The sequence below is a fragment of the Egretta garzetta genome, unplaced genomic scaffold (assembly GCF_000687185.1).
Source record: "Egretta garzetta isolate BGI_Z169 unplaced genomic scaffold, ASM68718v1 scaffold269, whole genome shotgun sequence".
Taxonomy (NCBI): domain Eukaryota; kingdom Metazoa; phylum Chordata; class Aves; order Pelecaniformes; family Ardeidae; genus Egretta; species Egretta garzetta.
The window spans coordinates 877,590-895,094 of record NW_009260799.1 but is presented as its reverse complement, the minus strand read 5'-3'; the positions used below and the strand labels follow the sequence as shown (position 1 = coordinate 895,094).

At 42.0% G+C, this 17,505-nt stretch overlaps 1 protein-coding gene across 1 annotated transcript in view; it reads right to left on the bottom strand.

Moving 5' to 3' along the window:
* Positions 1-17,505, bottom strand: part of ENOX1 (ecto-NOX disulfide-thiol exchanger 1) — a 137,638-nt gene that overhangs the window by 6,807 nt on the left and 113,326 nt on the right. The window contains exon 10 of the mRNA XM_035902198.1: positions 16,161-16,217. Coding sequence (XP_035758091.1) covers positions 16,161-16,217 — 57 coding nt within the window. The remainder of the gene's footprint in view (positions 1-16,160; positions 16,218-17,505) is intronic.

Here is a 17,505-nt window from a genome sequence, read left to right as displayed (position 1 = left end):
AGGTGCGGGGATGGTCAGAAAACTCACATTTTCTAGCTATTAAAGCTGTAAACAAAGACCGCCTCTAGGGAACATGGACAGAAATGTTCAGCTACAGCTATGAGGGTAAATTCAACAGTCACTAGTAATGTTTCTAGCTGCTAGAGCACAATCATCTACCCTGTTATACTCTTTGACCAGTGCCTGGCATGGTGTCGGTCCCTGTCCCAAACAATTCCCAGGCACCTTTTGGGAGGTCAGCACATTCCAGGGACCGTTCCTAGCAGGCAGCTTGCATAAAGCTTGCATAATTATTTTGAGGACTGAAGGAGAGCCAGCCTTAAGGCCAAACAAGTCAGGGCTCCTGCTTTGAGCTCCTTTTTCTGCAAACGGGTGGCCTGAACTATCCAAATCTCAGCCAAGCTATCATGAGTTGGATGCTCCATCAGAAGTACTCAGGCAGTTGGGTGACACAGATTGCTCTTCTCCTGGGTATATGTGAAGTAAAGCAGTTATCCCTATTTCAGAGGCATGTAAGCAGCCTCAAAGTGCATTGCACAATATTCAAGCATATACATGGGCTGTTTCCATGGAGCAACTGATATGCGGTAACTTGTTCCTTGGTGAGGCAGTGACTCACGCTGCTGCATCTGCTCTGTGAAATGCTCAGCAGTTCCATGCAAAACCTTGGAGGCAGAGAGCATGGGGCTGGAGATATGGTAGCATGAGGTGGGTCTGCACAGGAATGGTACTCTTGTTCTGGCTGGGGAGTCAAGGGAAGCAGATGGAGGTTCCATGGGACTGGGCAGCCTTAAATGCAAGCAAATTTGCACTATTTGGTGTAATGATGTGGCCCATCTAGAACATACACTGGGAGTGGTGCCTTGCTCCAAAATTTCTGGCAAGCATTTTTGGCAATAAAAGAGAGACACTGGGCTTGGGTCGCTCTAGGGCATTTTGGAAGATGTGAATAATCCATGCTAAAAAAAGGGAAACCCACCAAATTATGCCAAATGTGCCTTTTTATAGATGACTAAAGGCTTCACAATCTGTGAGACTGGTAAAAAAGTCAGGCACTTCCACACTCTCAGTTCAAAAAAAACCAAACCACAACACAAAACCCCACCAGTGATGTACTCTGTGCTCTTTATAGGCTGGGTCCAAGGAGCAGCTGCCCCATATGCAGTGCCTGATGGCTCAGATGCATCATGGGTTCAAATGTTCCCTCGCATTGTGAAGAGGAACATGTTGCCATGTGTCAGCTAAGGAACTGTATGTGCGTTTGAGCGACTTACACGCATGTGTGTATCCTTAACCCCCAGCAACACGGGGCTCTGACAGACCTTAGCCCACAGTGAAGGAGGAGTGCGATGCATTGCGTCACCTGTGGTTTGCACAGGTCTCCTGGCCAGAGATCTGTGTGCAGTTGTGTACATGTAAGCTAGTCAGCCTTTGCTGCCTTTTTAGTCAGTAGGAATAAAATAACTTTTTAGTCATGTATTTTAGCTATTTACTTTGGGTTGAAACAAATTGGACCTTAGAGGTGCCTATTTTACATTCCTCATTAGCTGCAAAGGGAAACTTATAGCACAGATTTAGACACCTACAGGTAGGAGGGAGTCTGCAGTCCAAGAGTTGCAGTGATCCCCTCTTAAAATAATGGTGTGCCTGAGTGCTCTGGCAGCTACATCACCTTGACACTAACACTCCTGTAGTGCTGAAATGCACAGGGCACATTATAGCAGCGGGAGTATGCTCTAAGTCGTCCAGTACCGTTGCGTTCCCCTCCTGATAGAGCCAAAGGCTAATGCAAACACTCATCTACTGCTGGCCATGACATCCAAGAACAGTGAAAAAAAAAACCAAAACCAAAACCAGGCAAGAAACAGAAATAAGAGAAGTGTTTGCAATAATTTCTCCATAAGGGCAGAAATGACAAGGGGGTTACAGATGAGAACAGAGCTGGATGACAGATTTCATGATACTACAGCAGAAGAGCAGAGCAGCATATGCCACCAGAGCTCGTATAGGTTAAGATATAACTTTTGACTCCATCAGAGATAGAAAAGCAGTCTAAAAATAACAATTCCTGAGAGGGGAAGGAGAGAACACAGAGATGTGTATTTGATATAACAGGCCCCAAACACAACACACTAGCAGTTTCAGATGGGATTAGAAGTTTTGTCAAGCAGTGATGCAGAGAAAGAAACTATATTCCCATTGGGAGCAACGAACAGATGGATTCTCATTTAATGCCTAGATTTGAGCCTGTGCAGAACATTTTGTATGATTTACAGGGCAGTGTAAATGGATGCTAAAGGAAGTCACATCAAGTCTTCCTTAACTGTGTGTTGGTACAGAGGATAAAAGAGTAAAAAATTGGTTATGGGGGAGCCTGAGGAAACTAAGAGTGACAAAGATAGGCTACTCAGTAAACGACTGGCTTTAGATGAAGGCTTCAGGTTCTTGGAGGTTCAAAAAGGAGAGGTTTCTGCCATCCATAACTACCCGCCTCACAGAAGATAATAAATTAGACAACTCTGTTGTATGCAGCTGCCAAAACAAGCTTGCTCCCACCATGAGAAAATCCAAGGTGTGCATGGTCACATAAAGGATTCAGTAGTAATGCTGCTAGGAATTAATAGTGATTTAAGAGAAATGGGCGTAATTGTGTCTAAAAAATGAGTGTGAAATTCACCCAGAAACCAGGCTAATTATAGTGTAAGTGAAAACCTTAAGTATCTGACTACCCACTGCAGATACGAATCTGGTACCTATGAAGCCTCTACAACAAATCCTCACGCAGTTAATTTGCACCTTTATAGAGGCACTACTTATGCCAACCCACTGAAAGAAGACTTTTAAGAGTACAAAGGTGAAGGAGGCAATAACTAATTGGAAACAAACAGTTAGGTCACCTCTTTGACATGAGAAGAAGCTACTAATCACCAGATGCCTGAGGAAAATGATTTAATATATACTACATTACAGTATTTCTTTTCTTTCCTGGAGACCATCCTTTATTTGGCAAATTATATTTTCTGAGGCCCTAAGCAGTCTCCTTCAGCAGGTTTCATTATAAAAGGAATATTTTGCTACCATCTGTCAGTTACTGCATTAAAGGACAAGAACGCAGCTGAGCTTGTGCAAACCAGTACTTATTAGAAGTGAAATGACCTTGCAAGAACTAAATACAGTATGTGGAAGGCTTAATCCAGGTTAAATCACACCTGGAGATCATTAGGGACCTGGCCCTATTCATTATTCACAAATTATGTCAGGTATCAGAGAACATGGAGGCCTGATTTGATGATGACAGCTCCAGAGCTGCTCAGCATGAATGCAACCATTCTGTGTGATGCTCTCCCCACTGCCATCTTGGGGCTTTTCCCTGCAAATGACATTCTAATCCATCAGCAGATGATGAAAGGGCATGGATTTCCCTCGTGGGCTTGACAAACCCTATGATTCTGCAGACACCACTTGGGACAAACATTTTGAGTCGGGGTTCCCTGCTTTTGAACCAGGGAGGGGAAAGACAGAGAGAGTCTAGAAAACTTTCAGGATAACTTGCTGGATAAAACAGAGGATGGCAAATAACAGTTTTCTCACATGGACTATTCATTTCCACCAGCAGAACTCTGGCACCACCACTGACATGGAGCTGGTGGCTGTGGAGCGTTGTACATGGCAGTTTTCATAAATGGATGTATAGCTTAGCCATGTCCTGGGCATAAGGTGGGATGAAAGTTGGGTCTGTGTCCCTCTCTCAGGTACCCTGGCTTCATTAGGAAGCAAATGCAGAGGCATGGGCAAGTGGTTTGCTCCAAAAGGTGCCTGGTCTCATTGTCCACCATGGCCCACCACAGGGCAGCTGGGTCCCACACTTGTAGACACAGCAAACAAAAGCTTGGCTCCTGAGAGAGCTGCATTTGCCAGAGAGACACACAGAAGTCCTGAAGAGTAGCAGAGATGTGGTGACTTTCTTCAGAGGATAGTTGCAGGTACTGTAAGAACAAAAGGCTAGCTCTGCACTCCAGGGGACTAGCAGATCAGAAAGCTCCAGATATTTAGGCTGGATGACTTAGGTCTTTCAGTCCTTCACTGGTTTCTTTTTTTCCCTCCATGGGAAAGTATGATATTAAATAAAAAGTTCTCAATCCAGACATCACTCCTCCTCTGCATGCCAGTCTTGCACCAGCGCAAAAAAAGCAGACAGAATATAATATATCTGCTCTTCCCTTGGGCTTCTTTCTCTAGCAAAAATGGTTCTCTTTAGCCTAAAAATTTCTGTGATCCTGAAAATATATGCTAACCAGCATCCCTAAAAATGGAGGAAGTGAGGACTTGCCATTCCCCATAAACACTGACCGAGAGCTGAGCAGGGCTTGAACAGTATCTGCCCTACCTGGAAACTGCTCCTGCCAGACAGCAGTTCCACACCACCCATTATTCAGGACTCTGCTTGAAAGGCAGAATATGGGATTTAATGAATGTGACATTGAAGACACGTGATCAGGATGCAAATGACAAATATCCAAAGAGCTGAAATACTCCCTCCACTATCTGTGTAATCCAAATATTTGATAATTACCTTTAAATCTAGGGGGAATAATGACTGTTTGCATATTGTCTTCAAAGACCTCATTTCCTTTGTTGTAGTATACGGGATTCTGCAGAATTGCATGGTGAGGGGGTCAAAATAATATTATGCCTTCTGAAAGACACAGTAAAAAAAAAAAAAATCCCCCCAGACTCTGGCAGGATATGTTGGCATTTGTACTATATGTACAAAGCCAATTGTCTGAGGCATTAAAACAGTAGCACAAGAAAGAAAGACTAGAGGTTGGGCACAGCAGGCATGCGACAGAGCAACTGCTGAATGTTATTAGAGGTAAGGGATACACCACACTTTCTCATTAGCCAGGGGATTTATGAGAGAAGATGAGTAGGAGGAGAAAAAACTATATCTATGAAACAGAAGCAAAAATCTTGCAGGCTATTAACAGCAGGCCAGAGAGATGCTGTAAGCTTGAAAAGGTAATTTTATGATTTTGATAGAATAAAGAACCACGCACATGTAATACCAAGTCCGCAGCCCTTAAGCCCTTGAAAGGCAAACGTGTACCTGCTCTGAGCCCACAGAACTGGGCTTAGACTTCAGATGTGCTTGCCCAGACTGCTTACTGACAGCTGGGCAGGTTTGATGAGTCTACTGCAAACATGGGTAGAAACCGGCCTGAGACATGAAGACTGCACATTTTTAATTTGCTTTCATTTACCTGGGGATCTCTTAAAGTCTGGTATAGTTGTGTTTGCTTTGCTGGTCTTTCTTTAAATATACTTCAGACCCACATCTGAAAGTTTAATCTTGCTGTTTTAATCTGAATGGAGTCTAATTCAATTTCCAGTAAAGTGAATGGAAGTCCTGCAATAGTTTCAGTGCACATCAAGTCAGGCATCTTAAATTTATGGGGACGTGAAAGGTTGAGGTACAGGACAACTTCTGACAGCTTACCATGGTTGTCAGTTGAGAATGGGCTGCTGTCCTTGTCTATGTTCTAATCCATGGTGAATACAAAATTATTCAGTCCAAGTTGAGCTAAACCACAATGAAAGAGCTTATTTAAATTTAACTTAAATCAAATTTCCTTGCAAATGTGGCGATGTATGAGTACACTCACAGACAGTGATCATGACTCAGATGATCACAGAATTGCAAAATCACTCAGGTGACCTTGGGAGGTCTCTAGTCCAGCCTCCTGCTCCAAGCAGGATCAGCTGCAGGGTCAGAGCTCATGGATACACAACAAGGGGTAATAGTCCAATGGCTGGATAAGCCTCAGCAGTTTCTCTTTAACATCCCAGTTCTGCGCCCTCATCAAACAACATGTGGGATGTGTCATCAACAGATGGGTGCCTCTGTCCCCTGCTGAAGAGATTTTCCAACCACCACCACTTGCTGCTTCCTCCTGATACTTGTGATTGAAGTCTTATATCCACAAGCACAAAGAAGACAGAGGTACCATCACAGACAGGGAAAGCCCAATAAGAGAGTCCCCTGATCCACCTCCTCCCAGGGCTGTCACTGGAGAGCATCAGCCCCAAGGGTTGAGCATGACACGTATCAAGACCAGTCAATCGAAATGCTCTCTGGATCATCTTACAGACCGAGGGGGGCGCTGCCTACAGGGATGGGGAAGAGCATCTTGGGATTGTACAAGACTTAGTTGAGGGTCCTTAGCAGGAAAACAAAAGGCTGGAAAAGGGAAGGATCATGATGATTTGGGAAGGGGATAAAAGGGACTGGTTGCATGTAACCGACGGTCAGTACACTTGTCTGGCCATGACATGCCCTGATCAGTGCATTACACTCATTAAACTCAATTTCTAACTTTTCCTGGGCGAGAGACCCTCTATTCTGTGTGCATGGGTGTGTGTAAGGGAGTCCGAGAGACCAGAGTGTGTGTATCTGCTGCTCTGTGATCACTGGTGAGCATCAAGCCAGTCTAGTCACTGAGTAGGATAATAAGCTTGGGAGCCACATATTGAAGTGCCCATAGGTCTGGGATGGATCCAGGAGAGACAAGAGAGACTGTGTGACTTACTTGAGGGACCAGGGGGTCCAAGCCAGCAACTGGGGACATCATGGGGTCTGGCAAATGACTAGAAGACCTGTTTGTTCGTATGCTTGTGGGGCCAGCTATAGGATAGACTGAGAGTCAAAGGCCAGTTACTGGAGGTATTCACACTGTATGTATGTGTAAGTCTGCATATATATTTCCCACTAATGGATCTTTATGCTGATCAGCCAGAAAGGGGAGGAAGACAAGGCTATCAGTGCTGTTTGTGTTTACAAATACTGAGTTTGTGTTGATCTGTGCTGGCCATGTGTCTATGTATGCATGTGATGTATGTGTTGTATATGTGTGTTTGTGCACATGCCTGTGGGGAATACATGCTCAGCCCCACTGCAGGTTGGTCACACAGAGCGATGACAACCTTGCTTCTATCGAGCTGCACAATTCAGCAATTCCTGACAGCAGCAATGCTTGGTTTGGGCCAAATGGCTTAAATTCTTCCTTTAATGAAGCTTGTTCCCCTTCACTGGATGCTATGGTGCTGTGCTGTGAAATTTGGTTGGGTGTCTGAACTCTGAAAGTAACTCAAAATTCTCCGGGAACATGATGTGTGTTACACAGATCTTCTTTCAGCAAGTCCTCTTACAGTGACTGTTTCTGACACTCTGCTGACTGCTCTTCTAAAAATACTTTAATGACTAGAAAATTGCTCATAATCTTTGATTAATATGATTCTTTTGTTGCTGCAAATGAATTGATCTTGTGCTAGGATATTAACTACTTCTTAGAAATATTATACTTTACATGGTCCTGGTTCCTCGCAGCCTAGGAGTTGATTTCAGTAAAGTGGCTGGCATTAACTTAAGGGGTCTTCCTGGCACACTGTCTATATGTAGAGAGGTTTCTTGGTCTTTTCTGTGTGCACTGGGATAACTCAGTTTACAGTAACAAATTACAGTGTTGCATCACATACAAAAAGAATAAGGCAAGGAATGAGGCATCCAACCACCTGCCCAAAACCAGAGCTCTCACAAGCAGCTTGTGTTACTTCTAGAGTTAGCACCAGGTCACCAATACAGTAAAAAAAAACCCTTTGGTTTTGGCGGGTTTTTTTCCAGGGTGTCAGTGTTCTTCTACTATCTACCTAGTGATGCAGAAGTAGGTATTTGCCATATGCTATGCTGATGGTGAATGTTGTAATAATTTTTGCTTGTGACTGGTCTATCATTAGCAATGATACAGACCAGGTGTCGCCTTTTCATTCAGATCAAGCCTAAACTTGGTAACTTATTTTGTGCTAAGCAAGAAAACAGTGTTGGTTTTGTCAGCCACAGCACATTGTAATTACTTTTAAAGTACGCTAATATAGAAATTTACTTTTAAAGTGCCCTAATGTAGAATTTACCAGAACTGTAAATTTAAGAGTGCACTGGTATTAACAAATAAACAGTTGTCAACTGGGTTGAAAAATTATCTGGCATTGAAATTATAAGAACAACAATGAAAAAAATTAGAACAGTGAATATAAGACCTTGCAAACGAAACACTTCAAACGCACCTCTATGCATCTGAGATTAGTTTGTCTGATTTATCCTACATCATAGAAGTGTTTTCAGGAGCGAAGATTAATTGTATTATGGTGCTCTTGACATCCTATTTTTCCGATCCATTTGCCAGAGAGATGCTTTTAACTTTTTCATTACAAAGCTTTTACTATTATAACTTTCACCTGCTGAGTTTAGGCAACTAGCAATAATCTGAAAATGCTTTTCTCATTGAAACTATCTCTTTATATTGTTCTCATTGTATTTGAGCACATCTATTTTATGGGAATGTACATATGCAAAATAAGGATGACTAATATGAAAGTTACTTCATGCTTATTTTTAAAAGTATGATCAGGTAGCTTCATTTTCTAAAGCTCGATTTATGTGTAGGTTCCTGATGACTTAACACAGATGTTTTATGTGATGTGAGGGTGGTTGTTTTGCAAGGGAAAAGGTAATTGTCATTTTGCACACTTTGTGTCAAGGAATTGCAGCAAATCAATGGTTGGCTGAACGAAAGCATCACCAGCCCACCAGCTCTGCTGAAGTCATTGTAGGAGGGGACACTTCATGTTTACTTGAGACTGAGAACTTGCGAAACCCCTTCCAAATGGTTTTTAACACAAATATTGCTCTAGCAATCTCCTCGAGAATGACGTACTTCTAAAAAAAAAGTTAGAGAGAGAAAAAAGAGGCAATTCATTTCCCTCCTGCAATGTGTAGAATTATTTTGAATATGTCTTTATTGACATACAAGGAAGTAATTGGTGGGGGGACACACACAACCTTAAATGTTTTGTAAGAGTGAATGGTTTTCAGCAAGGATTTGTATTTGAAAGACATGAATTTTAGGTATCTGAAAACCAAGGGCAACCCCCATATTCACAGCAATCTCTGCATCTGAATATATGAAAATTGCTTGAAACATACAATTTGGAGCTCTCGTTCCTTAGGATAGGATCTTGATTAGGATGATGAACTCTTCTTCCAAGAAAAGTGTCTCCTGGGGCTATTGAAAGTCCTTTCTCACTTCTGTCACTTTTTGCTGTCTGTTCCCTGAAGGACTTCAGCAGGTTGGAGGGAGCGTGAATATGGTGTACAACCCCCAGGACTGCAGTAGCAGGCTTGTGGCTGGAGCAGAGGTGGCCCATCATCTTTCAGGTGGTTGCGGGGGAGCCTGAGTGCTCTGACAAGCCAATCTGCCTTGTACAGTGTGTGGGTTAAGCACACAGCTGCATATGTATAAGGCTGAATGTTATTCCTCACTAGAAATGATGGGATGACTCCTGTATACGTGTGCAGTATAAATATTCGGGGAAAATGCTTTGGGATGAAAGGCTGCACATAATGATCAGATATTATTAAAATGTCAGGTAGCTCTGGGCATTGAAGAACTTGTCTCCCTGTGGAGCTCATCTGAAATTTAAAGTCAAAAAACTTTTGTGATTTGCTGAGTGGGTGGCTGGATGGGTTTTATCACTGTGCCTGAGAGTTCTCTCTTCTCCTCCCTCAGATGATGGGAATTCACTCCAATCAAAAGCCAAGTAGCGATGCCACTCTGACACTTTTAATTAGGGACAAGGGAAGTGGTGTGATTTCTCGCTGCACATTAACAAAGGGGTTATTGCTACAGGCCAGATCTGCTTCAGGTAGCACAGTTGGTGTCAGACTATACCTTGGTCTGCTGTAGCCATTTGCTTCCCATAGGGTTAGATCATGGCTGAAACCGCAGAGACTGTGATTCAGCCAGCAGAGAGATCTGCACCGTGTTAATGAAACTCCATCGCTATCCTCTAATGTGCCGAATGAGGGCTGGGGCAGCAAAGGGGGGAACTCAGGGGGACTTGACTTACAGTGTGTAAGAACCTCTGAAGGCTGAGCAGGCTCTTTGATAACAAGGGCCTAAACGACCAGTTAAACTTCTGTTATTTTTTAGGCCTCACGGTATTGAATTCATGAGGTGGTCATTCCTCATGTCTGCTGTGGCAAGTAGGAAATCTGCAAACGAGTACAGATGATTGAATTTATCATACTTCACATGCCTTAAATTGAAGGAAATGAGAAGAAATGAGTGACGGAAGGGCTACAAATAAATGCCTGGAGTGGAAAAGGCAACGAGTAGAAAGAGGCATGGCTACTCCTCACCCCCTGGTCCTGGCCCCACCGGGAGAGAAGAACATGAATAGAGACAGTAAATGGGTCTCTGTAACCCCTGAGGGCTTTATGCCTCACTCTGGTCACGGCGAAGGGTCCCTGCATCTTCTAACAACATAACACACCCATGATGAGAAACCAAACCCCACATTCCTCTCTCGTCAAGGGGCTATCCTCAACCTTGCACTGCACCATTATTCTTGTTGTCTTTAGACAATTAACTATATTTGTTAAATGAGTTAATTGACTGAATACAAACTTGCAAAGGGGAGCAGTTACAATGGAGGGGATGGGGAGTGCACATAGCTCATGCTCTTCTCAGGAAATGCAGTTTTGAACCTTCTCAGGTGGAGGAGAGAAGCAACCCCCAAATTCTGGCATCCCCTGCAAGGGACATAAACCTTGAGCTCTTGGGTACAGAAAGGCTACAAGCACTCTCTCCCTACCCTCAAACTCACCCAGCTGTCATCACCTCACTTTTTGCAACACCCACCTGCTCCCATATGCTCCAGAAATGCCTGCTGCAAGGCCAGAGGACCTCAGCCAAGCCGAGGCAGCTACTCCCGGATTCACATCAGCTTGCTCAGGCTGAAGTTCACAGCTTATGAACCCCAGGAACCCAGCTTGCTCAGGCTGAAGTTCACAGCTTATGAACCCCAGGAACCCAGGAAGCTCAGGTAGAAAAGAAACACCCATTTCCTGATGTGTGCAAGCCCTGCACTGGGGACTTCTGGCCTATAACTGTAGGCCTAAATTGCTTTTATATTAGCCATGGTGAGCACTCTTTTTATCACAAGCCTGTGTTGTTCTGAGAAAGGCAAGCCTTTTGAAGAGTGGGCTAGCCAAGAAATGGCTGTTGCACTCACAAGAAAGTAAAGCAAAAGCATCAGCAATCAGTTGGGATCTTCATCAATAAAGGCGACCAACTTTTGTCGCATAGTCATAGAATCATAGAATCGTTTAGGTTGGAAAAGACCTCAAAGTAAAGAAGTTTTTCCTCATATTCATCTGACACCTCTTATGTTTCAGTTTGTGCCCATTGCTCCTTGTCCTGTCTCTGGGCGCCACTGCAAAGAGTCTGGCTTCATTCTCGTGACATCCACCCTTAAGATATTTGTATGTGTTGATGAGGTCCCCTCTCAGTCTTTTCTTCTTCAGGCTGAACAAGCCCAACTCTCTCAGCCTTTCCTCATAGGGGAGTTGCTCCAGTCCCTTTATCATCCTGGTTGCCCTCCTCTGGACAATTTGAGCAGGCCTTGCACTTTTCTAGCTCCCTCTCCTCTCCCTGTGTTCAAGGGCCCTTTTAATCTCACCTGGCTTGAGTTAGGCAGTTAGGCATGGAGGTGTCCCATCCTATGGCAGGTGTGTACTAACATACACTGACATGGGATGTTCACAGCACGTACCCTTGGGAGCTTCTATTAAAGTTTTACATGGTGAAGTACAAGAACTGAGCTCTGATGATTTTGATGGGATTATAGACATCTCCAAAAATTGAAGTAGATTAGCTTGTTAAATCTTTCCCGAGCTTGTTGCAAAAATTAGCCTCCTTTAGAAGCTGTCATTACTTGTCTTTGGTAATGATCATCAGTGACTAACCATACTATGAGAAGACTAGGGTGTAGTTAGGAATAACATCACTTTCAGTGTAGCATAAAGAGAGCAATTTAGTAAAATGGTTGAAATATTTCACCCTGGGTATACTCCTCAGAGTCAAGGATCAGCTGGTAAGTGCTTGAAAAGCAGATACAGAGGGGAAAAATTAAAGGAAGAATCAACATCAAATGTAAGATGCTTAGTTGAACTTGAGAAATGCCCTGATAACAACTTCAAGCATTCAAATGGAAAAATGCATCCCTACTTAATATTATTGATTCCATATTTGGAGAAAAACCTTCAGAATATTGTGTCCAAGCTACTGGAGATGCTAACTTGAGGCAGACAGATAAATGAGGTCAAAGTCATTACTGTGTCTAAACAATGAAACTCAAACAGAACACAAAGCTGGTAAAAAAACCCTTGTGGTGAAATCAGTTTCACTCTCTGAAATATATTAATTTTATTACACCTTGGTGATAATGAAGTAACCCTAAAAGTCTTTTGGTAAAATCCTGTTTTTTTAACCTGATGGGAATTTAATTATTGACTTCAACAGAGTCAGGACTTTATCATGAAATTGCAGTTTGGGCATTCAAAATGCTTTTGTGACCATGACCCATCTCTTGCTTTGGTCTGAACTGAAGACAGATACTCTTGAGTACCATTTTATGGCACTTTTACAAAGAGTGGGAGTTACTTAGAGGAGCTATCCTCCGCCTAAGGAAGGCAGATAGCTGCCAAGGGAGGGTGCCAAACTCCTGGAAGAAGATCACTGAGTACTTCTAAAGTGAGGCTTGTGTAAAAAAGACCCTTCCCTTTCTCCATTAACAATAGAGGGATATCATGGATGTCAACCTTCCCACCCCCAAAATAGGGATATATTCATCGAGGCTATATAACTGTATTTCCATGAAGCACCATATGTATACTGACCTCAGCACTGAGAAAAAGGAGATCTTAGATCAAAACACAGAATGAACCTCTATATAAGAGGTTCCACAGAAAGCCACTGAGCTTACAGAAACAGCGGAAGAATAAATTGCCTTTATAGAGTTAGCTGCAAAACACGCGCTTAGCGTTTTCAGTTTGCAAAATGTTCTCTACTCGAGCACACCTCCCAAGCAAGATTTTCTTTCACGTTGGGACTAATCAGGTCCCAAGAGCCTGGGAACATCCTGGAAGAGGATTATATCTGAAATTATAGTTGTCCGCTGGCCATTACTTTCTCTTCAGTTAAGACAAAGATGTGAATTAAATATTATATGCAGCAACAAAGAGGGAATTAAAAGGGAGGCAGATTAGAAGCAAGAAGCAATCTTTTCCTAGCCACAGGGCTGAAGGAAATGAATGCTCAGTGACAGCACCTCTGGCAGTCCTGGGTGTTGAAGTTTCTGTTAACACCAGGCCAGGATCCGGGGCTCTATGTACCGCTTGAGCCTGGCATTTGGCCTTTCCTGCCACAGAGTATAGCTGGGAAATGTCAACAGCCATAACAAATATTACTGCATGTACCTGGCAAGTCACTCATGAAACACCGTTATGACTGTTTACAGAGCCTTGTAAGATGGTTTTGCTTTCTGGAAAGAACAGATGTACTGGCAATACACTAAAGTTTCGGTTTTTTCCCCCCAGATTTGTGTGTGAGCTGCCATGGCATGGAGGTAACATTGCAATTTCTCCAGCCTCTTAGGTAACTGTGCTCAATCCTCGTGCAAAAACAAGAGAAAAAAATAAAGATTGGCCCATTTATAGGTTGGGCACATTTCAGGAGGGATGTTTTTCTTTTTCCAAAGGTGCCCAGATCCTTGTTTCCCTTTCGGGATTGTCTCACGTAATGGAAATGTAGAAGACACACCAGGATAGGCCTAAGTATGTATTTTCATCTGTATCTGCTTTTGCTAAGAAAACTATTTCTAGGTTTTCTTTTAAAAAACAATATTTTCTAATGTAAAATATGATGCAGACCAGTGCTATCAGCAGAAAGCCTGAGGACTGCAGAAAATAATCTTTTTAAGATTACAGTATGGGCTTTCTTGATGTGTATGCAGTGTGCCTAAAGTTTCTACTGTCCTCTCCAGAAGCCTGATTTTCTGCAGAGTAAGTAATCTAAATATGCCGTAGTGTGAAGATTGGACTGTGTGTTCAGTATATAGACATACATCGCCATTTTTCCTTACCAACACCTCCCACTATTGCTCTGCATGTAAAGGTATTTAATTCGCTGAATTCAACCTGTCAACTGTAACAAATATGTCCTAATCCCATTATATGCATCACAGTTCACTAACAACCACGTAGGAGCCACCAAGCCTTTTTCTCTTTGATCATCCCAGATTTGCACACTGGCCAAGGGCAAGAACCATGAAGTCTGCTGAGAATAGATGTGGAGAGACAACCTGCAAGGCACAACACCTGAGCACTACATATTTGATATAAATGGCAATTGTTTAAAAGGTACCTCAACTTCCATTTTACAAAGCTCATTACTGTAGCAAATGCTTTCACACCCATTCTTTCCCTCGATTACTCTATTTCCATTTGTGCTGCTATGCCTTCTCTGATTTCATGGTGGCATAATTGTTGAATACATGGCTGCAACTCTGACTCGATAATTGTAGCTGTCTGGTTTCCCTCTTCACCATTAATTTAGGTATTGACTTCTTTTCTCAGGAGTCTAATATTGCTATGAGATCATCATGGGAAGAGCTCGTGGCAAAGAGGGGCAGAAAACAGAGTTTCTATCCTACAGAAAATTCAGGCATTTAAACAACTCCTGTATTTACAAACCAGAACAAAGCATTACATTTTGAAAAATTTACCATTAACCAAAGATTCTGAAATACTTTGGTTTAGGGATCTGAGAACGATGTACTGAAACACTCTCTTTACACAATTGAAATGTTTCATTTTAATGCTATTTCAAGCTTTATATTATATAAAAATAAAACTTCCAGGCTCTTCAGTTTTATCCAGTTTCATATAAGCCAGAATGATAAAAGTTGAAGCATTTAGGTAATTTTCCTTTAAAACATTTCAGTCTTGCAAAACATTGTTTCAGCTACATTTTTGGAGGGGAAGCAAGTTCCTTTAGAAAGTTTCTCTTACATTTATAAATTCCTTTAGGAAACCTGCAACCAGCTGTTGTACAAAGACAAGTTTTTAGATAGCAAATGTGAGCATTTCAAGATCACGACTGGATTAATGTCTTTATTTTGGTTTGCAAACAGAATCTTTCAGAGGGGCAATGAGACATGGTGCAGACAGACTGCAATTGCAGATTTGTTCGAGCTATCAGACAATATTGAATGTCTCCTGTCCAAATGCTGAGAGCTACGAGGCTCTATCGACTTCACTGCGGAAACAGAGCACAATGAGTGAGATCCAGGAAAGGATTAAAAAAGAGAGGGCAACATTTCCTTATCACAAAGCAGTTCACAAAACTTGAGCCTTCCATTCAGGTTTAAAATAAAACTGCTTTCCTGGCTGTGCCATTAGGCAACACACTGACTAAAATAGATGTTAAAATGTATTAGTGTTCAGAGTGTTGCTAGTTCTCTTGACTAGGAGGAAGATATCGTATATAATCAGTTTTAATTTTCATATGTCTATGACAAAGCGCAAAGCTGAACGGTTTGGATGACAAACATAGCTGGAAAGTTTTCCTTTTTCCTCTCTCCCCTTACTCAGATTGCTGTTTTGACTACAATCATTAAGGGAACAACAGAAGCAATTTTTTTTGGCAGTAGGTTTTAAAAAACATGACCTTAACAAGTCCTTTAATGATTTTGGACAAAATAATGACTCAATGAATTAATTTAGCCCTCTTGTGCAAATTAACTGTTTTCAAATTATACATGTGTATATGAATCACTTCACTCGGAACTGAAATACGGCCAGACTTGCCCAGCTGCAAGGTGGCAGCCGCTGAGACAAACGGTATAACTTTGTAGCTTGAGTAATCCTGGACAGGACACTAAGGCAAAGCATTTCTCTTGCAGTCGTTTCCATGGTATCTTTAACACCCACATACAGCAAGTAGGACATTGGTTGTTAAAGTCTCATCCAAATAAATCCTACAAAGTAAATTGCATGGAACCCAATTTATCTACCTCGAAATGAAGTTTGCCGGGATTTGAACCCATGGCTTCAGAAAAAAAACCCCAACAACCGGGCACTTCAAACCTGATGTGCAAATCATTCAGCCATTCTATCAGCTTTAAGACATAAATAGTAAATTTGAGACCATGTGCATGCATACATATATAGGTATCTAAATCTATACATAGACAGCTGTACCTACATTTGCCTGAGATTCATCATGCCCATTGATTTCTGCTAATTCCTTGGCGCTTTTTAACTGCAAAGAGTAAACAAAAAACAAAACAGAACAAAACAAGCACATTACTTGAGTATTTCACACAGTTATCTTTGATTTATTTGAAGGAGCATTTTATAAAGCTTCCAATGAGAAAAACAGATGGAGCATATAATTCTAATGAGTTTTTTCTCAAACCATTTTGAAACCAACATACTTAAGGCTTGATAGGTTGGCAAAAAAAAAAAAAGGAAAATAATAAGACTGGGTCATTATTTTTTAAATAATAAGATTAGAAAGTAGTTTCAAGGCATAAAAAGTGCACAGAATTGACTCTCAAGAATAATAAATGATTTCATTTCCCATTCTTGTTGCTATTAATTTAAACTTTACAATATTTGCAAGTTGCCACTAGCTAAATAGTGTTTTGCTAATGATTACTTTTGAATGATATATTTTGAGCTGTTTAAGATGCCAAAGTGCTACTGTATGTTTCCTTCCTGAGGAAGCATCTAAATAACTGTCGTGGCTCCTGGGTAAGACGGAAAAGGAGGTGAAGAGAACAGTTCTTTTATTTAACCAGTGGCAGGAAGAACTGAGGAGGCGCTGCCTATTCCAAATATATGATCTGAACAAGACCTTTTTTTTTTTTTCCTCCTGAATTAGCTTTTTAGGGAAAATCCAGGATTACATCGAGGATTGTAAAAATCATTCCCAAGAGATTTCAGGAATGTCCTAGCTCATGTCTCGAGCCACAGTGAAATATGCAGTCGTTCATCCTGTGATTGAGCAAACACAGAAAGGAGGAGGCACCACAGCTCTCCTGAACCTATATGCTGTGCAGGTTTGTACACTTAAATGAAGTGCTCAGAACCATTTACTCTTTAGGTAAATCTCTGAAGAGTCACACCTTTATTCTAATTTAATTCAGAGCAGATAGCTACGGTGGGGGGGAGATGGGGAACAAGAAACAGAACTTTCCTCTGCATTCCTCATTTTTTGCCAAAGAAGCTGGGCTTGATGCAACTGTTGATGATGCGGCTGTGATCCTGAGTGACAACAGTCCTAAAATCCAGGTGAAATGGAACACTGTTATGTTTCAGTTAGGCATCTGACTCAGAAGCGTTGGCGGACTACCACCCTGGGACGGCTAGGTTACCTCCATCATCTTTTCGTCATGTGGCAGCAACAGCTAAACTGCGTGTGATTCAGTTCCTGGCTTCTCACAGTTTCCAATCTGACAATTAAGGTAAGCGGGCCACGGTCTCTCTGTACCTTATTACACAGGGCTGTCAACTGCACCAGTTCAGGAGCTGTTGCTCAAGCCACT